The sequence below is a fragment of the Heterodontus francisci genome, chromosome 1 (assembly GCF_036365525.1).
Source record: "Heterodontus francisci isolate sHetFra1 chromosome 1, sHetFra1.hap1, whole genome shotgun sequence".
Classification (NCBI taxonomy): domain Eukaryota; kingdom Metazoa; phylum Chordata; class Chondrichthyes; order Heterodontiformes; family Heterodontidae; genus Heterodontus; species Heterodontus francisci.
Genome location: NC_090371.1, coordinates 160,583,375 through 160,611,076, shown reverse-complemented (window position 1 = coordinate 160,611,076; position 27,702 = coordinate 160,583,375). Strand labels below are relative to the sequence as shown.

Sequence of the window (27,702 nt, the reverse complement as noted above, 5' to 3'; positions counted from 1 at the left end):
ATCCTTGTTTTCAAATCCCTCCATATCCTCGCCCCTCCCTGGCTCACTAATCTCCTCCTACCCCACAACTCTCCAAGATATCTACGCTCATTGAATTCCGACCTCTTGAGGATCGCTGGTTTTAATTGCTCCACAATTGGCAGCCATGACTTCAGCTGCCTACTTCCTAAGCTATGGAATTCGTTCCTTAACCACTCTACCTCCCTACCTCTCTTTCCTCCATTAAAATGCTCCTTAAAACCTACCTCTTATCAAGTATTACAACCAAGGCGGGAGGAGTGCACTGGTAATTCAGTCCCACTTCTCCACAGGTCACAGCATATCAATAAATTATCCGACTTACCGAAACAGCCAATTAGATACTCTATTTGTCCCCAGAATAAAGCACACCAACCAGGTTTCTTTCATCAACAACAAAGTTAACCGTTTATTATAAAACCAAGTCTTAACCAATAATGAAATAAATCTATATACACAAATTGAGATATTAAAGCTCCTTATTTTTTTCCCTAACCCTCATGCATACGCACATACATCCAAAAACTGGTTAACCGGGGGGGAAAAAAGGGATGTTGGTTTGCAGCTGTTTCAAAGGAATAAAGGGAATTTAAAAAACACTGAGACTACCATGATCTGGAAAGATCTTCTTCTGTTTGGCGACGTGTCCCAAAGTCGAATAGTTGGAGGTCATTCGAAGTCTTTCCAGGCGAGGTTGTGATGGGTAGACGTTCAAAGAATTTCAACAGTAGAGGACTTCACATAGGTCTTCCATCAAGGGGGGAGTAACCGGTATCAATTCTCACATTCGATGAAAAAGTCTTTTTTTTTTTAAAGATGCAAGATTTCTGCAAACTCAGGGTTTCTTTGAAAATGCAGGAGGTAACAATACCACTTCATAATACCGCTTTGTAACAGCAAGGATTCTTTACAGAGAGGTAATACTTTTCTGGTTCTTCTTTTGATCTCCAGGCAGGTCAAAATCAAATTCCAATTGCCTGCTTTAGTCCAAACCCACTGGCTTTAAAACAGTTCAAAAATGAAACAAAAACCTTTCAGAAACAAGTCACACACCAAGTCATAAATTCTTTCTCATCACTCAAAGGGTAGCTTTGAGGTCAAACCCCCTGCTGGTTTCCTTGAAATTACCTGGTTTCCAGTATTTGTTTACTGGTCAAAACCAGGAACCTCTTGTTGATTCTGCTTTCCTTCCAAAACCATCCATACAGTTCAGCTATCTCCAGATGTCTCAATTTACACTGAAATCCTTTTCAGTTTAAAAAAAATATAGAATCCCAAGTTTTAATACAAAAAAAGGAAATCCTCATAACACAAGCTTTTGACCATCTGCCCTAATATCACCTTATGTGGCTTGGTGTCAAATTTTGCTTTACAGTTCTGAAGCGCCTTGCTACGTTAAAGGTACTATATAAATACAAGCCGTTGTTTTCGTCGTCTAAACGAGGAACCAGCCATGGCCAGTCCATTCAGGGGAAGCTATTCTGAAGACAGAAGGGACCACTGTATACCAATGGGTAGGCGGTGGCGTAGTGGTATTATCACTGGACCAGTAACCCAGAGACCCAGGATATTTCTCCGGGGACATGGGTTCGAATCCCACCACAGCAGAAGGTGAAATTTGAATTCAATTAATTAATCTGGAATTAAAAGCTAGTCTAATGATGGCCATGAAACCATTGTGGATTGTTGTAAAAACCCATCTGGTTCACTAATGTCCTTTAGGGAAGGAAATCTGCTGTCCTTACCTGGTCTGGCCTACATGTGACTCCAGACCCACAGCAATGTGGTTAACTCTTACATGCCCTCTGAAATGGCCTAGCAAGCCACTCAGTTGTACCTAACCACTTCTTTCTTTGGCCTTCTTATCTCGAGAGATAAAGTGCCTGGAGGTGGTCAGTGGTGTGTGGAGCAGCGCCTGGAGTGGCTATAAAGGCCAATTCCAGAGTAACAGGCTCTTCCACAGGTGCTGCAGAAAAATTTGATTGTCGGGGCTGTTACACAGTTGGCTCTTCCCTTGCGCCTGTCTTTTTTCCTGCCAACTGCTAAGTCTCTTCGACTCACCACACTTTAGCCCTGTCTTTATGGCTGCCCGCCAGCTCTGGCGAACGCTGGCAACTGACTCCCACAACTTGTGATCAATGTCACAGGACTTCATGTCGCGTTTGCAGACGTCTTTAAAGCGGAAACATGGACGGCCGATGGGTCTGATACCAGTGGCGAGCTCGCTGTACAATGTGTCTTTGGGGATCCTGCCATCTTCCATGCGGCTCACTTGGCCAAGCCATCTCAAGCGCCGCTGACTCGGTAGTGTGTATAAGCTGGGGGTGTTGGCTGCCTCGAGGACTTCTGTGTTGGAGATACGGTCCTGCCACCTGATGCCTAGTATTCTCCGGAGGCAGCGAAGATGGAATGAATTGAGAAGTCGCTCTGGGCTGACATACATTGTCCAGGCCTCACTGCCATAGAGCAAGGTACTGAAGACACAGGCTTGATACACTCGGACTTTTGTGTTCCGTGTCAGTGCGCCATTTTCCCACACTCTCTTGGCCAGGCTGGACATAGCAGTGGAAGCCTTTCCCATGCGCTTGTTGACTTCTGCATCTAGAGATAGGTTACTGGTGATAGTTGAGCCTAGGTAGGTGAACTCTTGAACCACTTCCAGAGCGTGGTCGCCAATATTGATGGATGGAGCATTTCTGACGTCCTGCCCCATGATGTTCGTTTTCTTGAGGCTGATGGTTAGGCCAAATTCATTGCAGGCAGCCGCAAACCTGTCGATGAGACTCTGCAGGCACTCTTCAGTGTGAGATGTTAAACCAGCATCGTCAGCAAAGAGGAGTTCCCTGATGAGGACTTTCCGTACTTCAGACTTCGCTAATAGATGGGCAAGGTTGAACAACCTGCCCCCTGATCTTGTGTGGAGAAAAATTCCTTCTTACCAGTACAAAGTCAATAAAAAGGAATGAAACCGGACGGACCACCCAGCGTCGACCTAGGCACCGGAAACGACAACGGCAAACCCAGCCCAGTAGACCCTGCAAAGTCCTCCTTACTAACATCTGCGGGCTTGTGCCAAAGTTGGGAGAGCTATCCCACAGACTAGTCAAGCAACAGCCTGACAAAGTCATACTCACGGAATCATACCTTACAGACAATGTCCCAGACACTGCCATCACCATCCCCAGGTATGTCCTGTCCCACCGGCAGGACAGACCCACCAGTGGTGGCGGCACAGTGGTGTACAGTAGGGAGGGAGTTGCCCTGGGAGTCCTCAACATCGACTCCGGACCCCATGAAATCTCATGGCATCAGGTCAAACATGGGCAAGGTACCCTCCTACTGATTACCACCTCCTGCTCTCCCTCAGCTGTTGACTCAGTACTCCACCATGTTGAACTCCTTACTGCGGCACAGTGGCGCAGTGGTTAGCACCGCAGCCTCACAGCTCCAGCGACCCGGGTTCAAATCTGGGTACTGCCTGTGTGGAGTTTGCAAGTTCTCCCTGTGTCTGCGTGGGTTTCCTCCGGGTGCTCCGGTTTCCTCCCACATGCCAAAGACTTGCAGGGTGATAGGTTAATTGGCCATTATAAATTGCCCCTAGTATAGGTAGGTGGTAGGGAAATATATAGGAACAGGTGGGGATGTGGTAGGAATATGGAATTAGGGTAGGATTAGTATAAGTGGGTGGTTGATGGTCGGCACAGACTCGGTGGGCCGAAGGGCCTGTTTCAGTGCTGTATCTCTTAAAAAAAAAAACTCCACTTGGAGGAAGCACTGAGGGTGGCTAGGGCACAAAATGTACTCTGGGTGGGGGACCTCAATGTCCATCACCAAGAGTGGCTCGGTAGCACCACTACTTACCGAGCTGGCCGAGTCCTAAAGGACATAGCTGCTAGACTGGGTCTGCGGCAGGTGGTGGGGGAACCAACACGAGGGAAAAACATACTTGACTTCGTCCTCACCAATCTGCCTGCTGCAGATGCTTCTGTCCATGACTGTATTGGTAGGAGTGACCTCCGCACAGTCCTTGTGGAGACGAAGTCCCGCCTTCACATTGAGGATACCGTCCGTCGTGTTGTGTGGCACTATCACCGCGCTAAATGGGATAGATTTCGAACAGATCTAGCAATGCAAAACTGGGCATCCATGAGGCGCTGTGGGCCATCAGCAGCAGCAGAATTGTATTCAACCACAATCTGTCACCTCATGGCCCGGCATATCCCCCACTCCACCATTACCATCAAGCCAGGAGACCAACCCTGGTTCAATGAAGAGTGCAGGAGGGCATGCCAGGAGCAGCACCAGGCATACCTCAAAATGAGGTGTCAACTTGGTGAAGCTACAACACAGGACTATCTGTGTGCCAAACTGCATAAGCAGCATGCAATAGACAGAGCTAAGCGATCCCATAACCAACGGATCAGATCGAAGCTCTGCAGTCCTGCCACATCCAGCCGTGAATGGTGGTAGACAATTAAACAACTAACTGGAGGAGGTGGCTCCACAAATATCCCCATCCTCAATGATGGGGGATCCCGGCACATCAGTGCAAAAGACAAGGCTGAAGCATTTGCAACAATCTTCAGCCAGAAGTGCCGAGTTGATGATCCATCTCGGCCTCCTCCTGAAGTCCACAGCATCACAGATGCCAGACTTCAGCCAATTCGATGCACTCCGCGTGATATCAAGAAACGATTGAATGCACTGGATACTGCAAAAGCTATGGGCCCTGACAATATTCCGGCAATAGTACTGAAGACCTGTGCTCCAGAACTTGCCGCGCCCCTAGCCAAGCTGTTCCAGTACAGCTACAACACTGGCATCTACCCTGCAATGTGGAAAATTGCCCAGGTATGTCCTGTACACAAAAAGCAGGACAAGTCCAACCCGGCCAATTACCACCCCATCAGCCTACTCTCAATCATCAGTAAAGTGATGGAAGGTGTCATCAACAGTGCCATCAAGCGGCACTTGCTTAGCAATAACCTGCTCAGTGACGCTCAGTTTGGGTTCTGCCAGGGCCACTCATCTCCTGACCTCATTACAGCCTTGGTTCAAACATGGACAAAAGAGCTGAACTCAAGAGGTGAGGTGAGAGTGACTGCCCTTGATATCAAGGCTGCATTTGGCCGAGTATGGCATCAAGGAAGCCGAGCAAAACTTAGGGCGGCACAGTGGCGCAGTGGTTAGCACCGCAGCCTCACAGCTCCAGGGACCCGGGTTCGATTCCGGGTACTGCCTGTGTGGAGTTTGCAAGTTCTCCCTGTGTCTGCGTGGGTTTTCTCCGGGTGCTCCGGTTTCCTCCCACAAGCCAAAAGACTTGCAGGTTGATAGGTAAATTGGCCATTATAAATTGTCACTAGTATAGGTAGGTGGTAGGGAAATATAGGGACAGGTGGGGATGTTTGGTAGGAATATGGGATTAATGTAGGATTAGTATAAATGGGTGGTTGATGTTCGGCACAGACTCGGTGGGCCGAAGGGCCTGTTTCAGTGCTGTATCTCTAATCTAATCTGAGGTCAATGGGAATCAGGGGGGAAACCCTCCGCTGGCTGGAGTCATACAGAGTGCAAAGGAAGATGGCTGTGGTTATTGGAGGTCAATCATCTGAGCTCCAGGACATCAGTGCAGGAGTTCCTCAGGGTAGTGTCCTGGGCCCAACCATCTTCAGCTGCTTCATCAATGACCTTCCTTCAATCATAAGGTCAGAAGTTGGGATGTTCACTGATGATTGCACAATGTTCAGCACCATTCGTGACTCCTCAGATACTGAAGCAGTCAGTGTAGAAATGCAGCAACACCTGGACAATATCCAGGCTTGGGCTGATAAGTGGCAAGTAACATTCACGCCACACAAGTGCCAGGAAATGACTATCTCCAACAAGAGAGAATCTAACCATCTCCCCTTGACATTCAACAGCATTACCATCGCTGAATCCCACACTATCAACATCCTAGGGGCTACCATTGACCAGAAACTGAACTGGAGTAGCCATATAAATACCGTGGCTACAAGAGCAGGTCAGAGGCTAGGAATCCTGAGGCGAGCAACTCACCTCCTGACTCCCCAAAGCATGTCCACCATCTACAAGGCACAAGTCAGGAGTGTGATGGAATACTCTCCACTTGCCTGGATGGGTGCAGCTTCAACAACACTCAAGAAGCTCAACACCATCCAGGACAAAGCAGCCCACTTGATTGACACCCCATCTACAAACATTTGCTCCCTCCACCACCGACGCACAGTGGCAGCAGTGTGTACCATCTACAAGATGCACTGCAGCAATGCACCAAGGCTCCTCAGACAGCACCTTCCAAACCCACGACCTCTACCAACTAGAAAGACAAGGGCAGCAAATACATGGGAACACCACCACCTGCAAGTTCCCGTCCAAGTCACACACCATCCTGACTTGGAACTATATCGCCATTCCTTCACTGTCGCTGGGTCAAAATCCTGGAACTCCCTTCCTAACAGCACTGTGGGTATACCTACCCAAAATGGACTGCAGCGGTTCAAGAAGGCCGCTCACCACCACCTTCTCAAGGGCAATTAGGGATGGGAAATAAATGCTGACCTGGCCAGCGTCGCCCACATCCCATGAATGAATAATAAAAAAACCTCACAAAATGCAAGTGTTTTACTTTCCTTTGAGAGACCAGGAAGAGCAAGAATGTTTCTTTGGACCCCACAAGGAAGTCTGAGCCTCTGTTGCAGCCCCAGCTTCCACCGACCACGCCCCCCACCCCACCCCCAAACTGTTTTGTACAAATTTAATTAACTCTTTACCTTGTACTCTATGCCTCTACAGAATTCAAAAAGCTGTTGACTTGTTTTATGGATTTATCCAATTGCATTTGCGTTTTCAGCAAATATGTATTTGAATCGCGAGATCTGAGTTTATCCACACGCTTCAGTATCTTTCCCTTTCATTTTCCAGAACTAAATCAAAAAATGTTTCTTCTTTTGGTGATATATAAATGTAATGCAGTCCTGGATACATTCTAAAAGACATCCCTCTTTTTGACTGCATGCACTAACTTTCTCTTGGATAATCACCCAAAATTATTGCTGCTGTTCTCATATCCATCTCTGAACTATCTGCAGATCCACTCTAACTTATCTCTCCTGTTTAATGATTTGTAATGGACATTGTGCATCTGATTGCCATTCCTATTTCTCAAGTGTTAAGTTCTGCATATCGATTTACATTCCTGCGAACTAAACACATGAATACAGCTGGACTCTGTGATCTTCCAAAATATTACTAATGAAGCTGCTCTGTAGGAGGAGGCTGAAAAAGATACATGAATGGTTGCAGCTGACTTATCCGGTGATAGATGAACTTTTCTTCATCACTTGGCATGTGCATATGAAGGATTTACATGCACCCTTTGAAGCAGACCTTTGGATTTTCTGCGTAAGGGCAATGTTGTGTGCAAGCTTTCCGTATCATTTTGAGTGAGATCTGAATCCCTGTTATCCCTGATTACAGGTCAGTAATCGCTTGATCATGTTATTCTGTTTGGTCAACACAGAGTGTGTACTTTTGGATCTTTCCACCCAGACACAAACCAGCTCAGGGAAAAAAAGAACAGAAAAATTTGTTTGGTCCCCAGCCTGGCTATTTTCACATTTGACTCTCTGCAGCCCAATAGCAAGCCAACATAGGATTAGATTATAGGTTTTATTTTTAAGCGTACATCTCTTTAAATCAGTGAATAATATTCACAATAATTCAACAGAATCTGGTGCATAAATTGTACTTTCATCGCTGTTTTTAGTAACTTTAAAATGAAGGAATATAAAACCTTGAATCTGACCAATGCACAGGATTTCATAATACATGGAAGGGGCAAAAAAATGCATCTTAAAATTTCGTTAATTATTAAGGGTATCACAGTCATAATTACAAGATCCCAGATTTCCAACGTAAACGGTTCCTTTAAATTTGTGTTTTTAAGACAAATGGAAATCAGGTAAGCACAATTTTGGTTTAAACATTTTTAAAAATATCTAAAAATCAACAGACAAGAAACTGCATTCATATACTTACATTTTTTTGACGGCTACTGACCAAGTCAAATGCAAGGCTGGCTCTATACTCACTATATACCTGTGTACAAATAAAAAGCACAGCCTCTTTAGCAGGTTACCAACAACTCACCTGCAAAAGTTAATATCAACAGCATCCTGCATTCACTTAATATTTTTGGAGACACGATACGCTACACCATGTTAAGGATTATTGTCTGAGGGTGGAGAGGGGCAACCGAGAAGAAATATACTAAAATCCTTCAAAAATTGGCTACAAATAAACTAGAGTTTCAGCACCACATACTGAACTTCAATTTAACACAAGCTGATTTACAGTCTTGCCCGGGTCAGAAGATGGCGGATTAATTCCCACTCCTGTCACTTTTCAGCATAATCAATGTTGACACTTCAGTGCAATACGGAGGGAGCTCTACACTATCGGAACTGCCATATTTTGTCGGAAATGTAAAACTAAGGTCCTGCATGACTTCTCAGGTAGATGTAAAAGATCCCATAGCAATATTCAAAGAAGAACAGGGGTGCTCTCCCTATAACAGAGAACTGGCTTAAACATTGTTAGAGATGGGTACTAAACATTTCTGGCTACAATATATTGCCGGGGGAGTGGGGGGGGGGGGGGGGGGGGGTGGGGAGGTGTGGCAGTATTGCTCAAGGATAAAATTACAGTTCTACAGAGGGAAATATGCTAGAGGGTTTGACGAATGACTATATTTGCTTAGCGTGAGGCATAGAAAAGGAGCTGTTACATTGCTTGCTGCTTACGAAAGACCCCCAAATAGTAAGGAGGAGACAGGTAAGCAAATCTGTCTGAAAATTTCAGAGAAATGTACAAATAATAGAGCAGTAATATTAGGGAACTTGAATTACCCTATTATAGACTGGTGGGGAGCAGGGAGGGGGTTGGTGGAAGTGTAAACGCGCAAAGACAGTGAAGAATTTCTCAAATGTGCAATGGGGAATTTTCTTCATAGCACAATGAGAAAGGAAGCAGTGCTAGATCTAGTTCTGCAGGAATGAAGCAGGAAAGTGAGGTGTGTGTCAGTGGGGTAACATGTGGATAGTAATGATCATAATATAATTATGTTTAAAGTAGTTACGGAAAGTGGGCAAAGAAAAATCAGTGAAAATACACAATAGGAAGAGAACCAATTTCACCGATTTGAGAAGGAACCTGCACAGATCAACTGGAAACAAAGACTGGTCAAGAAAACAGCAGATGAGCAACGACAGGCCTTCAAGATGGAGATAGTTTGTGTACAAACCAAGCATGTTCCCATAAGGAGGAAAGATGGGACATCCAAAGCTACAGCTCCCTGGATGATAAAGGAATAGAGATTCAAATAGAACAGAAACTAGAAGTTTATGACGAAGGAGGGGTACAGAATGCAGAACAAAATCAGGCAAAATGCAGAGTGCAGGGGAGAGAAGAATGGCAAAGAGAGAATACGCGAAAAGATTAGTGGGTAACAAAGGGAACAATACTATATAAAGGCAAATTCTCTCACAAATATTAATTATCTACATACTCACATCAGCTGTAATGTCATTAAACTTTGTAATAAAAGCATGTTTAACCACATCCACAGCTATTTCCGATGCAATTACCATGCAAACATCTGGAAACAACACCCAGAGATGATCTAGAAATGAAAAGTAAAGGTTACTGAAATAATTCACTAACTTCAATAAAATTAAAATTGTGTATTTATACCATATCTGTAGTCAATGAAAATGACAACTCATACCAAATTTTACCAGCTCAAAAATAGACAAACATTCATTTAGTTATTTTTGACTATATTTTAGGGTACAGGAATTCTTTTAGTTGCCGTTTCTTAGCCGTCCATCTCACATAGTATCAACAAAAGATCCTTCTACCTTCAAAAATAAATGAGTCATTTTCTTGTATTACCTATTTATAGATCAAAACCTCAGCAGTGACCATCAATGTCAGTTACTTTCAAACCTCAAACACATAGTCACAGGAAGATTGTGATCCACAACTTCCAAGTGGTCAGTATGCTGTTCCCTTTACTGTATAAAAATACTTGAGCATTTTTGCCTACTCAAGTCATATCATCCTCACAATTAAATAAAACTAGATATATCTTTGGTGCGACCTTCCTTATTTGTTGAATTTAGTAACCATCCACATAAATAAGGAAAACAAAAATAAGGGAGAAAAGAAATTAGCCCTTTAAAAGCTATGTTCACTATAGCCTTACAAGTAGTGCTGTAACCTTTTGCCCAATCCAATAAGACATTCTTACATTGCAACACTACAGTGAGTACACTTTAAAAGTACTTCATTAGGGATGCCCTGAAAGGCTTTCTGGAAATGCAAGTCTTTCCCTTAGCGTTGGACACTGAAGAAAGTGGTGACAGTGTGCGAAGTGGGTCAATTCATGCAAGTATTGTTGGTTTCCAAATTAAATACAGCAACTGAAATCAGACTTCTGTAACCTGGTTTTCAGTTATTACAATTACTGGATGATCATATGAATCATGGGATCTGCACCAATCCCATGGTGCCAAGTTAAGATTTCAGAGAAAGCCTGTAGGTTAGTTCAATTATACAAAGAAATAATTTTCAAAAATTAGATATCCAATTACTCCAAGTACAGAAGGAAGATGGGATCTACATTCTTGGACGATAAATTACACTCAGAGTTAAGATAACTCAAGACAATTACTTTAGAGGTTCAACCACATGACTTCCAAATGGTAGGTAATCCTACTAACTCACTCTTTCCTTCTCCATGAACATTTGGATAATGACAATAGTTAGGTTTAAAAAATTAGAATGGACATATGGCTCAGGTTCGAAAACTGCCTTGAGGAAGCCTGATGAGCTTTTGAATGAGATGTTAAACCAAGGCCCCATCCACCCTCTCAGCTGAACAAAGATCCCAAGGCACTACTTCGAAAAGGAGCGGGGAGTTATCTCCAGTATCCTGGCCAATATTTATCCTCAATCAACATCTTCACTAAAACAGATTATCTGGTCATTATTTCATTGCTGTTTGTGAGAGCTTGCCGTGTGCAAATTGGCTGCTGCATTTCCTACATTACAACAGTGACTACTTTTAATTCACATGCTTTAAGTTTTCTTCTACTAATACCAATACAAATGTACATTCATCTTCCTCAGTAATACTGGATAATTATCTCATTATATAATTATATTAAGCATGTTTAACATGTTCAAAAGAAACTCTCTTTAGACCCAAACTGGAAAGATACATTAAGATTAAATATATCTACACGACACACTAAAAAGAAACTCAACTGTACAGAACAAAAATACAGGTGTATATTAAGTATAATAAATTTCTAACAATGAGAAATTGGAGACAGGTATAATGCAATTTAAATTCAAGGGGTGAAAGTCCCTGGAGGCTCTTCTGCTCATTGGCTGAAACTTTGACAGAAAAGCTGCACAACTTTTCTCAAGGCTTCTGCTCCTACTCAGTCATTACAGCGGATGAGCAGGTGCACTCTTGCATGACTTCACTCCCAGAGAGTTCCTTTATTTCTCTCTCAACCCAAGTGAGGGTAAATCTGCATTATTATACTTCAATTTAGTCTCTATTAAAGTAAGCTAAACTGTTATTGAAAATTGATCCATTTTGGAAGTTAATGCTCCTAAAATACTGAAATTAAACAATTCAAATTGCAACTAAACAGGAGTTAAATATTATTAGATTGAAGCATGAAATATTGTGAAAAGCAAATAGACAAGAAACATCGAGTCACCAGCATTGGTTTGAGAAAATTGAAGCTAATTGTGAGAAACTGTACACTGTTCTTTACCTGGGTTCCATGAAAATTGTTCCATATTCCTCAAACAAACAATCAGCAAAAGGACGTAGTTGTTGAACCTCTCTCTTATATCTGCAAAACAGATTTTTTCCTACGTTAACTAGTTCAAAAAATGTCTAAAATTTATTGATTCTGCACCTTCATAATTTGCATGGATGCTAACTATATAATTTTTACCAAGAATCTCCAGGTGCCCGTTCAAAAGAATTTCTAAGTAATTAACAATTTAAAGAACCTCCAAAATAAAATCAGACAGATTAAGGGAAAGAAATGCACATGGATTAGAAAGATATTTTGGACAAATTGTCCCATATTTCACCATTTTACATTCCACTATACCAATACATCCAAAACTCTGCTGCCCGTGTGTTAACTCGCACCAAGTCCCGTTCACCTATCACCCGTCTTTGCTGACCCACATTGTCTCCTGGTCAAGCAACGTCTTGATTTTAAAATTCTCATCCTTCTTTTTAAAGCCCTCCACTATCTCTATAATATCTTCCAGCCCCATAACACACCGAGATATCTGCGCTCCTGTAATTCTGGTCTCTTGAGTATCCCTGATTTTAATCACTCCAGCGTTGGCGTCAACGCCTTCAGTTGTTTAGGTGCTAAGCTCTGGAATACCATCTGAACACCTCTCCCCTTCTCTACCTCGCTTTCCTCCTTTAGGACACTCTTCAAAACCTAATTCTTTGGCCAAGCTTTTGGTCATCTGACCCAATATTTCCTTATGTGGCTCTGACACATCCTGAGCCTCCCTTACGCTCCGATACGTCCTGTGAAACACCTTGGGATGTTTTATTACGTTAAAGGCGCTATATAAAGTTGTTGTTGTCGAAATGTTGCAGTTCCATGAGACATAACAGGAATTTTTTTTTTAAGAAATCATTTATTCATTCAAAGAACAAAGAAAATTACAGCACAGGAACAGGCCCTTCGGCCCGCCAAGCCTACGCCGATCCAAATCCTCTAACTAAACCTGTCGCCTATTTTCTAAGGGTCTGTATCTCTTTACTTCCTGCCCATTCATGTATCTGTCTAGATACATCTTAAAAGACGCTATCGTGCCCGCGTCTACCACCTCCGCTGGTAATGCATTCCATGCACCCACCACCCTCTGCGTAAAGAACTTTCCACGGATATCCCCCCTAAACATTTCCCCTTTCACTTTGAACTCGTGTCCCCTTGTAATTGAATCCCCCACTCTGGGAAAAAGCTTCTTGCTATCCACCCTGTCTATACCTGTCATGATTTAGTACACCTCAATCAGGTCCCCCCTCAACCTCCGTCTTTCTAATGAAAATAATCCTAATCTACTCAACCTCTCTTCATAGCTAGCGCCCTCCATACCAGGCAACATCCTGGTGAACCTCCTCTGCACCCTCTCCAAAGCATCCACATCCTTTTGGTAATGTGGCGACCACAACTGCACGCAGTATTCCAAATGTGGCCGAACCAAAGTCCTATACAACTGTAACATGACCTGCCAACTCTTGTACTCAATACCCCGTCCGATGAAGGAAAGCATGCCGAATGCCTTCTTGACCACTCTATTGACCTGCGTTGCCACCTTCAGGGAACAATGGACCTGAACACCCAAATCTCTCTGTACATCAATTTTCCCCAGGACTTTTCCATTTACTGTATAGTTCACTCTTGAATTGGATCTTCCAAAATGCATCACCTCGCATTTGCCCTGATTGAACTCCATCTGCCATTTCTCTGCCCAACTCTCCAGTCTATCTATATTCTGCTGTATTCTCTGACAGTCCCCTTCACTATCTGCTACTCCACCAATCTTAGTGTCGTCTGCAAACTTGCTAATCAGACCACCTATACTTTCCTCCAAATCATTTATGTATATCACAAACAACAGTGGTCCCAGCACGAATCCCTGTGGAACACCACTGGTCACACGTCTCCATTTTGAGAAACTCCCTTCCACTGCTACTCTCTGTCTCCTGTTGCCCAGCCAGTTCTTTATCCATATAGCTAGTACACCCTGGACCCCATGCGACTTCACTTTCTCCATCAGCCTACCATGGGGAACCTTATCAAACGCCTTACTGAAGTCCATGTATATGACATCTACAGCCCTTCCCTCATCAATCAACTTTGTCACTTCCTGAAAGAATTCTATTAAGTTGGTAAGACATGACCTTCCCTGCAGAAAACCATGTTGCCTATCACCGATAAGCCCATTTTCTTCCAGATGGGAATAGATCCTATCCCTCAGTATCTTCTCCAGCAACTTCCCTACCACTGACGTCAGGCTCACCGGTCTATAATTACCTGGATTTTCCCTGCTACCCTTCTTAAGCAAGGGGACAACATTAGCAATTCTCCAGTCCTCCGGGACCTCACCTGTGTTTAAGGATGTTGCAAAGATATCTGTTAAGGCCCCAACTATTTCCTCTCTCGCTTCCCACAGTAACCTGGGATAGATCCCATCCGGACCTGGGGACCTGTCCAGCTTAATGCCTTTTAGAATACCCAACACTTCCTCCCTCCTTATGCCGACTTGACCTAGAGTAATCAAACATCTGTCCCTAACCTCAACATCCGTCATGTCCCTCTCCTCGGTGAATACCGATGCAAAGTACTCGTTTAGAATCTCACCCATTTTCTCTGACTCCACGCATAACTTTCCTCCTTTGTCCTTGAGTGGGCCAATCCTTTCTCTAGTTACCCTCTTGCTCCTTATATATGAATAAAAGGCTTTGGGATTTTCCTTAACCCTGTTTGCTAAAGATATTTCATGACCCCTTTTAGCCCTCTTAATTCCTCGTTTCAGATTGGTCCTACATTCCCGATATTCTTTCAAAGCTTCGTCTTTCTTCAGTCGCCTAGACCTTATGTGTGCTTCCTTTTTCCTCTTAGCTAGTCTCACAATTTCACCTGTCATCCATGGTTCCCTAATCTTGCCATTTCTATCCCTCATTTTCACAGGAACATGTCTCTCCTGCACGCTAATCAACCTCTCTTTAAAAGCCTCCCACATATCAAAAGTGGATTTACCTTCAAACAGCTGCTCCCAATCTAGATTCCCCAGCTCCTGCCGAATTTTGGTATAGTTGGCCTTCCCCCAATTTAGCACTCTTCCTTTAGGACCACTCTCGTCTTTGTCCATGAGTATTCTAAAACTTACGGAATTGTGATCACTATTCCCAAAGTAGTCCCCTACTGAAACGTCAACCACCTGGCCCGGCTCATTTCCCAACACCAGGTCCAGTATGGCCCCTTCCCGAGTTGGACTATTTACATACTGCTCTAGAAAACCCTCCTGGATGCTCCTTACAAATTCTGCTCCATCTAGACCTCTAACATTAAGTGAATCCCAGTCAATGTTGGGAAAATTAAAATCTCCTATCACCACCACCCTGTTGCTCCTACAGCTTTCCATAATCTGTTGACATATTTGTACCTCTATCTCACGCTCGCTGTTGGGAGGCCTGTAGTACAGCCCCAACATTGTTACCGCACCCTTCCTATTTCTGAGTTCTGCCCATATTGCCTCACAGCTCGAGTCCTCCATAGTGCCTTCCTTCAGCACAGCTGTGATATCCTCTTTGACCAGTAATGCAACTCCTCCACCCCTTTTACCTCCCTCTCTATCCCGCCTGAAGCATCGGTATCCTGGGATATTTAGTTGCCAATCATGCCCTTCCCTTAACCAAGTCTCAGTAATAGCAATAACATCATACTCCCAGGTACTAATCCAAGCCCGAAGTTCATCTGCCTTACCTACTACACTTCTTGCATTAAAACAAATACACCTCAGACCACCAGTCCCTTTGCTTTCATCATCTGCTCCCTGCCTACTCTTTCCCTTAGTCACGCTGACTTCATTATCTAGTTCCTTACAGGCTTTAGTTACTACATCCTCTACCTGCCGCAGATGTATCTGACCATGACAGTATTGGTAGGAGTGACCACCGCACAGTCGTTGTGGAGACAAAGTCCCACCTTCACATTGAGGATACCCTCCTTCATGTTGTGTGGCACTACCACCATGCTAAACGGGATAGATTTCGAAGAGATCTAACAATGCCAAAACTGGGCACCCATGAGGCGTGTGGGCCATCAGCAGCAGCAGAATTGTACTCAACCACAATCTGTAACCTCATGGCCCGGCATATCCCCCATTCTACCATTACCATCAAGCCAGGAGACCAACCCTGGTTCAATGAAGAGTGCAGGAGGGCGTGCCAGGAGCAGCACCAGGCATACCTCATAATGAGGTGTCAACTTGGTGAAGCTACAACAGAGGACTATCTGCATGCCAAACTGCATAAGCAGCATGCGATAGAACTAAGCGATCCCATAACCAACGGATCAGATCGAAGCTTGGCAATCCTGCCACTTCCAGTCGGGAATGGTGGTGGACAATTAAACATCTAACTGGAGGAGGTGGCTCCACAAATATCCCCATCCTCAATGATGGGGGATCCCGGCACATCAGTGCAAAAGACAAGGCTGAAGCATTTGCAACAATCTTCAGCCAGAAGTGCCAAGTTGATAATCCATCTCGGCCTCCTCCTGAAGTCCCCAGCATCACAGATGCCAGACTTCAGCCAATTCGATTCACTCCGCTTGATATCAAGAAACGACTGAAGGCACTGGATACTGCAAAGGCTATGGGCCCTGACAATATTCCGGCAATAGTACTGAAGACCTGTGCTCCAGAACTTGCCGCGCCCCTCGCCAAGCTGTTCCACTGGCATCTACCCGACAATGTGGAAAATTGCCCAGGTATGTCCTGTACACAAAATGCAGAATAAATCCAAAGCGGCCAATTACTGGCCCATTAGTCTACTCTCAATCATCAGTAAAGTGATGGAAGGTGTCATCAACAGTGCCATCAAGCGGCACTTGCTTAGCAATAACCTGTGACACTCAGTCTGGGTTCCGCCAGGGCCACTCAGCTCCTGACCTCGTTACAGCCTTGGTTCAAACATGGACAAAAGAGCTGAACTCAAAAGGTGAGGTGAGAGTGACTGCCCTTGATATCAAGGCAGCATTTGACCGAGTATGGCATCAAGGAGCCCTAGCAAAACTAAAGGGTCAATGGGAATCGGGGGAAAACCCTCCACTGACTGGATTCATACCTAGCGCAAAGGAAGATGGTTGTGGTTGTTGGAGGTCAATCATCTGAGCTCCAGGACATCACTGCAGGAGTTCCTCAGGGTAGTGTCCTAGGTCCAACTATCTTCAGCTGCTTCATCAATGACCTTCCTTCAACCATAAGGTCAGAAGTGGGGATGTTCGTTGATAATTGGACAATGTTCAGCACCATTCACGACTCCTCAGATACTGAAGCAGTCCGTGTAGAAAAGCAGCAAGACTTGGACAATATCCAGGGTTGGGGTGATAAGTAGCAAGTAACATTCGCGCCACACAAGTGCCAGGCAATGACCATCTCCAACAAGAGAGAATCTAACCATCTCCCCTTGACATTCAACAGCATTACCATCGCTGAATCCCCCACTATCAACATCCTGGGGGGTTACCATTGACCAGAAACTGAACTGGAGTCGCCATATAAATACCGTCGCTACAAGAGCAGGTCAGAGGCTAGGAATCCTGCAGCGAGTAACTCTCCTCCTGACACCCCAAAGACTGTCCACCGTGTACAAGGCACAAGTCAGTAGTGTGATGGAATACTCTCCACTTGCCTGGATGGGTGCAGCTCCAACAACACTCAAGAAGCTCAACACCGTCCAGGACAAAGCAGCTCGCTTGATTGGCACCCCATCTTCAAACACTCACTCCTCCACCACCGACACACAGTGGCAGCACTGTGTACCATCTACAAGATGCACTGCAGTAACGCACCAAGGCTCCTTAGACAGCACCCGCGACCTCTACCAACTAGATGGACAAGGGCAGAAAATGCATGGGAACACCACCACGTGCAAGTTCCCCTCCAAGTCACACGCCATCCTGACTTGGAACTCTCTCGCCGTTCCTTCACTGTCGCTGGGTCAAGATCCTGGAACTCCCTTCCTAACAGCACTGTGGGTGTACCTACCCCACATGGACTGCAGCGGGTCAAGGAGGCAGCTCACCACCACCTTCTCAAGGGCAATTAGGGATGGACAATAAATGCTGGCCTGGCCAGCGACGCCCACATCCCATGAATGAATTAAAAAAAAGTTGCGAATGGAACTGAGTAATCAGCGAGCAGCCCCACCTCTGACCTTATGATGAAGGGAAGGTCATTGATGAAGCAGCTGAAGATCATTGAGCCTAGGACACTGCCCTGAGGAACTCCTGCAGCAATGTTCTGGAGGCTGAGATGATTGGCCTCTAACAACCACAAACATCTTCCTTTATGCTAGGTATGACTTCAGCCATTGGAGCACTTTCCCCCTGATCCACACCAACTTCAATTGTAGTAGGTGGTGACCCATGATTACAGCTTTTTGTTTCTATGGTGACAGGATCTCCACAAATAGATTCCCATTTCATTTCTTACCAGGGGCTGGGGCTCAGGTCAGTTCAGTCTGTAAATAGTGCGGTGGGGCTCAGAGTATCAGCAGGTGCCAGCGGGAAAGGAAACCTGAGGAGATTGAGTTAGGTTAGGTTGGAGAACATAGCTCCAGTCTGCTGAGTAGTTGATGCTAGGAGAACTCAAACTTAAGTAAGGAAATTATGGATTAGACACAACAGGTGAAAATTTCAGGAGGAATAACAGTGACTAATTAAAGAAGCATGAGTTCAGAGGCTGATTTTCTTTTCATGTATTAGTTTGTCAATTCTAAAAACCTGGTAAAATCTCAACAGAATGGTAATTCATAATTATATTTAAGTTTCATGGGTCATATTCATATTTATTCACATCTCCAGATGCAGATTTAGACGGATGCAGGGAGCACACTATTGGCGGAGCAGAAAACTGCATGTAGATGAAGTTCAATGAATGCAGACAATTAAGAGAGGAGTGGCAGAAACAGGAGACCAAAATTCTGGAAGGTGCTGAAAAGGCTTAAGAAGTATTTTAATCCACTGACAACATCCACAAATCTTGAAGGAGGGCGGCGAATAGTAACTTGATAAAAACAAGGGGAAAGGAAATCCAAAAACAGACAAAACTAGGAGTATGGCAGGCAATGCCATTTCATGGCTGCTAAAGTAGAGTTGGAACTGCAGGAGTTTGGTGCAGGGAGGGTAGCCTTGCGTGTCACTCTGGAGCACCCTCTCCATAAGTCAGTATTACAGCATGCCTGGAAGGAGACAGAAGCAAGTGTTACAATGTCGCTGACCAACACTAGCACTGACCATGCAAGCCCTTTGGTGGATATTAGCAGCAGGTATCCTTCAAGTAAATAGTGCAGCTTTGGTTCTCTGCTAGTCTTACGATCCTGTAGTTTTTTTGGGGGGGTAAGAATGCAGTGTGCCTTTAAGGCTGGAAAGAGAGCAGCACTGCTTTAAGGCAGTAAGCTCTAAAAACTAATTCAAAGAGTGCATTCTCATTGTCCGGGATACAGCCATTCAGGCCCAGAGATCGAGAGATACATTGTTACAATTTAGTTTTGAACTGGCTTATAGTGGAGACAGACTGTTCTAACCCAGAGTAACAGACAGACAGCTGTGTGTTAGCACCGGAAAGGAGTGCTCTCAGACTATTTAAACTGAAGGAATAGAATTTAGTCTGTTTATTGATTATTCTCTCTCAAAATTCTAAAAAGTCAAGCCAAAACAGAGATCTCTGATAATTTAAACTGAAGGAAGGGAAGTTAGACTGTGACAATCGTTTATCTATCAAAAAAATTCTAAAGCCAAATTGGTTCATTAAAAAGTGTTTGCAAGTTGTTAATTGTTGAAAATCATTGCTGGAGAAGGAGCAACAATTTCGACTTCTGAATTAGACTACGGACTGTTCTACTGTTGAAGAACTTTTTCTCCCCATCGGACGGTTGTGAGGATTTCAAGCAACCCTGGACTATTCCACATCCGGCAGGAGCGTAAATCTGCAAGGACTCTAATTTTTTCTGTTTTAAATGTTGTTTATATCTTAGTAGTGTTTAAGAATTTAGTTTATCTAATTAAACAGTTAATTTGTTGATTTAAAGACACCTGATTTGGTTAGCCTCATTCGGGGGTTAATAGACAGCATAATTTGCCTGGGTCTTTCTTTGGAAAATTTAAACTGATATGTTAGGTGATCTGTGGAGGGATGGGGTTGAATTAACAGTGTGTTGTTCCCACCACTATCAGAATCGTATATTTTGATTGGGGGCTTTGACTGGAGCGGTCGGTCATAACAGTCTGGACATTCATTACCAGATAGGTGCAACAGCGCTTGCAGATATGCTTAGTGACATCTTGGCATCTTTACTGACTGATCATTACCATAGCAATACTTCTTTTATCCAGTACTACTGAAAGTTGCAGTGCTCCTAAAGAACCATCCAATAAGAACTAATCAGACCTTCAGACACATCTGTGACCGGAGGAAGATGGCACAATGTACCTGGAGACTCCAATATAGTCATTCTCTGCCTAAGTATGTGTATCGCTGTTCATATCGCAGGTGGGAGGGTACTGGTGAGAAGACTGAGAACATCTTTCATGCAGCCAACCCTACCTAGCAATCCTCTGCCTATCACCATCTTCCAACTCCAAATTGCTCACATGTAGGGGCATCCCCAATGGGATACCCATTAGTGGCTGTGGAGCTGGAAGAAACAAAATAAGCAACAATGAAATTATTACAAAGGCTAACAAAAGCCTAAGTGGCAGCACAATCACACCCAACTCAAAAATGGAGGAAACGGTTTTAAAACTAATTAATTTTATTTTGCCCTGTAAATGAATTTCCATCTGCAGTTGATCCCTGCAGTGCCAACCTCAGGCCCAATGGAAATGCATGCCCTACACAAACAATTAACAAGGGCAAGAGGTGTGCCTGATGGTGCCAAAGGAGATGCTAACAGATTGGAAAGGAGACAGATAATTTTGTGTTCCAGGTACTACTAGGTATAAGATTCTTGTTACTAAAAGGAATTTCAAGCTACAGTGCAATACATCCATGAGATATCACAGTAATAATGAACAAATCTGATGACTTCATGCACTTTCTGTTGCCACATTTGCAACATCAGCCCACATACTCCGCTGTTATACACCTCTAATGCTTCAACTCTAGGTTTCCACTTACTGTCTGAGGCGGAACCAGACTGTTCATAACCTGTCATATTTGACCCTGAGATGAGCTTCCGACCACATATTCGTGCCATCATTAAGATTGCTCATTTCCACATCTGTAATATCGCCCACCTCCACCTCAGCTCATTTGCTGCTGAAACTCTCATTCATGCCTTAGTTATCTCCATACTTGACTATTTCAATACACTGCTGGCCGGCCTCCCACATTCTACCCTCCATAAGCTTGAGGTCATCCAAAACTCTGCTGTCCATGCCCTAACTCACACCAAGTCCCATTCACCCATCACCCCTGTACTCACTGATCTACACTGGCTCCCGGTTAAGCAAAGACTCAATTTTAAAATTCTCATCCTCGTTTTAGATTTAGAGATACAGCACTGAAACAGGCCCTTCGGCCCACCGAGTCTGTGCCGACCATTAACCACCCATTTATACTAATCCTACACTAATCCCATATTCCTACCACATCCTCCCCTGTCCCTATATTCCCCTACCACCTACCTATACTAGGGGCAATTTATAATGGCCAATTAACCTATTAACCTGCAAGTCTTTGGCATGTGGGAGAAAACCGGAGCACCCGGAGGAAACCCACGCAGACACAGGGAGAACTTGCAAACTCCACACAGGCAGTACCCAGAACTGAACCCGGGTCGCTGGAGCTGTGAGGCTGCAGTGCTAACCACTGCGCCAAACTCCTCCACGGCCTTGTCCCTCCCCATCTCTGTAATCACCTCTAGCACTACAACCCTCCAAGATATCTGCTCTGCTTCAATTCTGGCCTCTTGAGCATCCCTGATTTTCATCACTCTACCAGCCTTCAGCTGCCAAGACCCTAAGCTCTGGAATTTCCTGCCTAAACCTCTCCACCCCTCTTCCTCTCTTTCCTCCTTTAAGACACTCCTTAAAACCTACCTTTTTGACCAAGCTTTTGGTCATTGGCCCGAGTATCTTATGTGGCTCGGTGTCAATTGATAATGCACCTGTGTAGCACCTTGGGACATTTTACTATCTTCAAGGCATTATATAAATACATGTTGTTACTTTTGTAATTGCACTGCTTATGGTTGAATGGCTCTTCACATGTAACCACTGTCCTCCCAAGTCAGTTGTTTCATTGTCCATCTCCCATACTGCTGCTGTCAACTGCCTGAGCAAGAGCTCCAGATTTGCTACTTTCAAGACTTTGGTCTTAGCCGCCTATATCTTTGGCTGCTTCTTTCCAAGCCAAGATTCAGTTCCACCACTATTCAAGTGCCTGGCATATAGGTAGCTGTGCATTTCCCCCTCCCAACCACACCAGCAAATCCTGCCCTTGCCTGTCAGTGCCAGACATCTCCACCACTCACATCAACACCCCCACCAACTTGGGCCTAGGACATCCAGCAACCCTACCAACAGGTCAGGCTCCAGCTTCCCACTATTCTCTTTTGCTGCCTTCCCTTTTCTTTCTCCACAGAACCTATATGACAGACTATTTTTGGTCTTCAAACTTTAACTAGTCAGCCTCCAATCACCCACTTGTTCCGCGTCCCAACTGCACTGCCATTGCAGACCTCCATCAGTACTCAGGCCACCTACCCTCCAAACCTCTTCATGTCTTAATTTTCTTCTGCCTATAAGCTCTCAAAATTACATTCTTAGCACTTTAAAAAAAAGTCCATATCCAGCTCTAAGCTGGGAAACAGTCTTTCATTTTTGAAACTTTCAGATACCTCAAATGCACATGTTTGGCAGTCAAGTAAATTTGGAAATCATGTGGAGTTCAGAGGACAACCACATACCACACAGAGATTAGAGACAAACACAAAGCAACCAGACAAGAGTCATCACTAGAGATCAATGATGAGCAGTAAACAAGAACAGACGGTAAAGTACAGGCAACAGATAAGGCAGAGGAAATAAAGAACAAAGAGAACAAATGAGGCCATATGGGTAGAACATAAAAACAAAAAGGGAGCAATCACTTTGCTGGGAGAATACTAAAGGCATCCAAACAGTCAGGGAGAGATAGAGGAGCAGATATGTAGGCAAATCTCAGAGAGGTGTAAAAGTAATTGGGTAATAAGAGTAGGGGATTTCAACTTCCCCAACATTAACTGGGATAGTCTTCGTGCAAAAGGCTTAAAGGGGGCGGAATTCTTAAAGTGCACATAGGAGAGCTTTTTGAGCCAGCACGTACAAAATCCTACAAGAGAAGGGGCGGTACTGGACCTAATCTTAGGGAATGAAGCCAGACAAGTGGTAGAAGTGTCAATGGGGGAGCATTTTGGGGATAGTGACCATAACTCTGTAAGATTTAAGGTAGTTATGGAAAAGGACAAAGATGGACCAGAAATAAAGGTACTGAATTGGGGAAGGCCAATTTCAATATGATAAAACAGGATATGGCCAAAGTGGACTGGGAGCAGCTACTTGTAGGAAAGTGTACATCAGACCAGTGGGAGTCATTCAAAAATGAAATAGTGAGAGTTCAGGGACAACATGTTCCCGTAAAGGTGAAGGGTAGGTCCAACAAGTCCAGGGAACCCTGGATGTCAAGGGATATAGAGGATTGGATAAGGAAAAAAAAGGAGGCTTATGGCAGATTCAGAGGGCTGAAAACAGCGGAGCCCAAGAAGAGTATAGAAAGTGTAGGGAGGATATTTTAAAAAGTAATTAGGAGAGCGAAGAGGGGGCATGAAAAAACACTGGCGGGCAAGATAAAGGAAAATCCCAAAGCGTTTTATAAGTATATTAAGGGCAAGAGGATAACCAGGGAAAGCGTAGGGAACCAAAGTGGCAATGTGTGCATGGAGCCGGAGGACATAGGTGAGGTTTTAAATTATTATTTTTCATCTGTGTTCACTATGGAGAAGAATGATGGAGGTGTAGAGATCAGGTAGGGGGCTTGTGATATACTTGATCAAATTAGCTTTGAAAGGGAGGAAGTATTAGTGGTTTTAGCGGGTTTAAAAGTGGATAAATCCCCAGGCCCAGATGAGATGTATCCCAGGCTGTTATGTGAGGCAAGGGAGGAGATTGCAGGGGCTCTGACACGAATTTTCAAATCCTCTCTGGCCACAGGAGAGGTGCCAGAGGACTGGAGGACAATGAATGTGGTACCATTATTCAAGAAGGGTAGCAGGGATAAACCAGGTGATTACAGGCCAATGAGTCTAACATCAGTGGTAGGGAAAGTATTGGAAAAATTTCTGAATGACAGGATTAATCTCCACTTGGAGAGGCAGGGATTAATCAAGGATAGTCAGCATGGCTTTGTCAGGGGGAGATCATATCTAACAAATGTGAATGAATTTTTCGAGGCGGTAACTAGGTCTGTTGATGAGGGTAAAGCAGTTGATGTAGTCTACATGGACTTTAGTAAAGCTTTTGGTAAGGTCCCGCATGGGAGATTGGTTAAGAAGGTAAGAGCCCATGGGACCCAGGGCAATTTGGCAAATTGGATCCTAATTGGCTTAGTGGCAGGAAGCAGAGGGTGATGGTCGAGGGTTGTTTTTGCGATTGGAAGCCTGTGACCAGTGGTGCACCGCAAGGATCGGTGCTGGGACCCTTAATGTTTGTAGTGTACATTAATGATTTAGACGTGAATATAGAAGGTATGGTCAGTAAGTTTGCAGCTGAGACGAAAATTCGTGGTGTCATAAATAGTGAGGAGGAAAGCCTTAGATTACAGGACGATATAGATGGGCTGGAAAGATGGGCAGAGCAGTGGAAAATGGAATTTAATCCTGAGAAGTGTGAGGTGATGCACTTTGTGAGGACTAAGAAGGCAAGGAAATATACAATAGATGGTAGAACCCTAGGACGTACAGAGGGTCAGCGGGACCTTGCTGCATTGTCCATAGATCACTGAAAGCAGCAGCATAGGTAGATAAGGTGGTTAGGAAGGAATATGGGATACTTGCCTTTATTCACCGAGGCATAGAATATAAGAGCAGGGAGGTTATGATGGAGCTGTATAAAACTCTAGTTAAGCTACAGCTGGCGTACTGTGTACAGTTCTGGTCGCCATACTATGGGAAGGATGTGATTGCACTGGAGAGGGTGCAGAGGAGATTCACCAGGATGTTGCCTGGGCTGGAGCATTTCAGCTATGAAGACAGACTGGATAGGTTAGACTTGTTTTCCTTAGAGCAGAGAAGGCTGAGGGGGGATCCGATTGAGGGTATACAAAATTATGAGGGGCATAGATAGGAGAAACATTTTCCCTTAGCAGAGGTGTCAATAACCAGGGGGCATAGATTTATGGCAAGGGGCAGGAGATTCAAAGGGGATTTGAGGAAAACTTTTTTCACCCAGAGGGTGGTTGGAATCTTGAGCACACTGCCTGAAGGGGTGGTAGAGTTAGGAACCCTCACAACATTTAAGAAGTATTTAGATGAGCACTTGAAACGCCATTGCATACAAGGCTACGGGCCAAGTGCTGGAAAATGGGATTTGAATAGATAGGTGCTTGATGGCCGGCACTGACACGATGGGCCGAAGAGCCTGTTCCTGTGCTGGAAAATTCTATGACGCTGAGAATCAGTAACATAAATACAAAATCAATAGATAAGCCAAACTCTAACTTGCTGTCAGCAATGCCATGGGAGATCCTCTAGTAATATATTAAAAGTCTTCTAGCCAGTCACACTTTCTGTTCGCCACACCTGGATCCTGTCATCATGTTTTCATTGTCATACTTGGCTCAAAGTAAACAGCAGGAAATTAGAACTGTGGCATTTGATAACATATTAAAAGCAAGGTAAGCAGACAGAAAACAGCCAAATTAGAAGTTGATAACTACTTATGAAAATGACTAATTCTGAATCACCAGTCAGGAGGACATACCAACAAAAGAAATTTACAAGAACCAAGATCATTCAACGGTTGTGCTAAATGGCCTGTTTACATGTAGTAAATTCTATGTAAAAACATTTTTCCAAAAAATACTTCTTTTCCTCAGTAACTGAAATCTTTATCTGAAATCTGAGCCAATAACATTACAAAATTGACCCTCTGAAGCTCTTACATGAAACAGCCTCTTCCAAAGCCTGAACTTGATATTTTGCCCTAGTCTATGGGCTCCGTTAGTTCAACAAACGGTCTGAAAACGTACGGCATGCACAATTTCCCATCGTACATTTAGCTAGTCTAACTGACCTAATGTTTCTTTACAGTCTCTAACGATATTTGGCTGTTTTTCAGAATTAAATTTCAAGTCTTATTCAGTCTATACAAACTGATTTTTTTTTTAAAGGAGTCACACATACAGGGCTGGATTTTATGTGCCCGACGCGGATTTTGGCAATGGGCAAAATAAATGGCAGCTCACATGTCACGGAGCTGCTCGTTTAAATAGTCGACGCCTGGGGGAGCACAAAATCCAGCCCACAGAGTCATGCATACAGATGCTGATATATAGGCAGTTGTTCATTAAATTTGCTTTCAATAATAAGCAATGAATTGAATTGTGAAAGCTTTTCAGGCAAACTAAAAGGCTCTTTGTCACTTGTAACAAAAGCAGAACATGCTGGAAACATTCAACAAGTCAGGCACAACATATATGACAAAAAGTGACAAGTTAATTATCCGGATTTTGCGGTCAGCGGCAAACAGACAGCACACACCATTCATTACATTTCCACTTGGTCACAGACTTTCTGAGGGCTTTTGCACCGTAAGTAATGATAATGAGAGCGCCAAAATAGTGCAGCAGCCTACAGGGGATCTAGGACCTGTGTGAGCAGGGCAAGCAACAGTACATTTTCTCAAATCAGATTGAAGAATCTTTACCGAGACATGCAGAGTATAAACCCTGAACTGTAAATTACAATATTTCATTCAATTATGTACAGGAAGCGGAATAAGGAAAGCGAAAGAAATAAAAGCAGAAAATGCTGGAAACACTCAGGTCAGGCAGCATCTATGGACACAGAAACAAAGTTAACATTTCAGGTTGATGACCTTTCATGAGAACTGGAAATGAGAGATTAACAGGTATTAAGCAAGTACAGTGGCAGGGAAAGGGAAGCGGGTGAAGAACAAAGTGGAAGAGTAAAAGAAAGATGGGATTCAGACAATGAGACACTTCCTTCACTGTCGCTGCATCAAAATCCTGGAACTCCCTTCCTAACAGTACTGTTGGTGTACCTACATCCCAAGGACTGCGGCGGTTCAAGAAGGCAGCTCACCACCAACTTCTCAAGGGTAATTAGGGATGGGCAATAAATGCTGGCCTAGTCAGCGATGCCCACATGAACGAATAAAAAAATCCCAAGAGACAGAAAAAAAAATTTTAAATCTTGATTTGATTTTTTTTTTAAATCTCCAACAATAATTAAAATCTCAAGAAATGAGACTCCACACTAATAGAAGTAAATTTTCAGTGCCAGAGTGGTTGTTTGACAGTATTTAAGACTTGCCATGCCAAATTGAAAAAAAATCGCGTCCACTTGAATGGACAAGCCCTAACTTTTTCTGGCCAGTTTAGTGGGTATCTCTGGGAAACGTACAGCAACTTCACGCTGTTGTATGTCTTGTGAATGCTAAGTCTCTGGGCGTGAAGCTTTGGAACAGCAGGACAACTCAGACAACAACTTCCTGATTTCTGCATTTAACTGCACATGTGCAGACGCTGAAAGTT

General features: G+C 44.0%; 1 protein-coding gene across 2 annotated transcripts in view; it reads right to left on the bottom strand.

Moving 5' to 3' along the window:
• The window catches only part of LOC137373080 (transmembrane anterior posterior transformation protein 1-like), a 189,203-nt gene that overhangs the window by 88,373 nt on the left and 73,128 nt on the right, over positions 1-27,702 (bottom strand). For both annotated transcript variants that reach the window (XM_068037933.1, XM_068037943.1), the window contains exons 8-10: positions 11,892-11,972; positions 9,609-9,718; positions 8,077-8,136 (exon numbers count right to left, since the gene is read on the bottom strand). In XM_068037933.1, the coding sequence (XP_067894034.1) occupies positions 8,077-8,136; positions 9,609-9,718; positions 11,892-11,972 (251 nt within the window). The remainder of the gene's footprint in view (positions 1-8,076; positions 8,137-9,608; positions 9,719-11,891; positions 11,973-27,702) is intronic.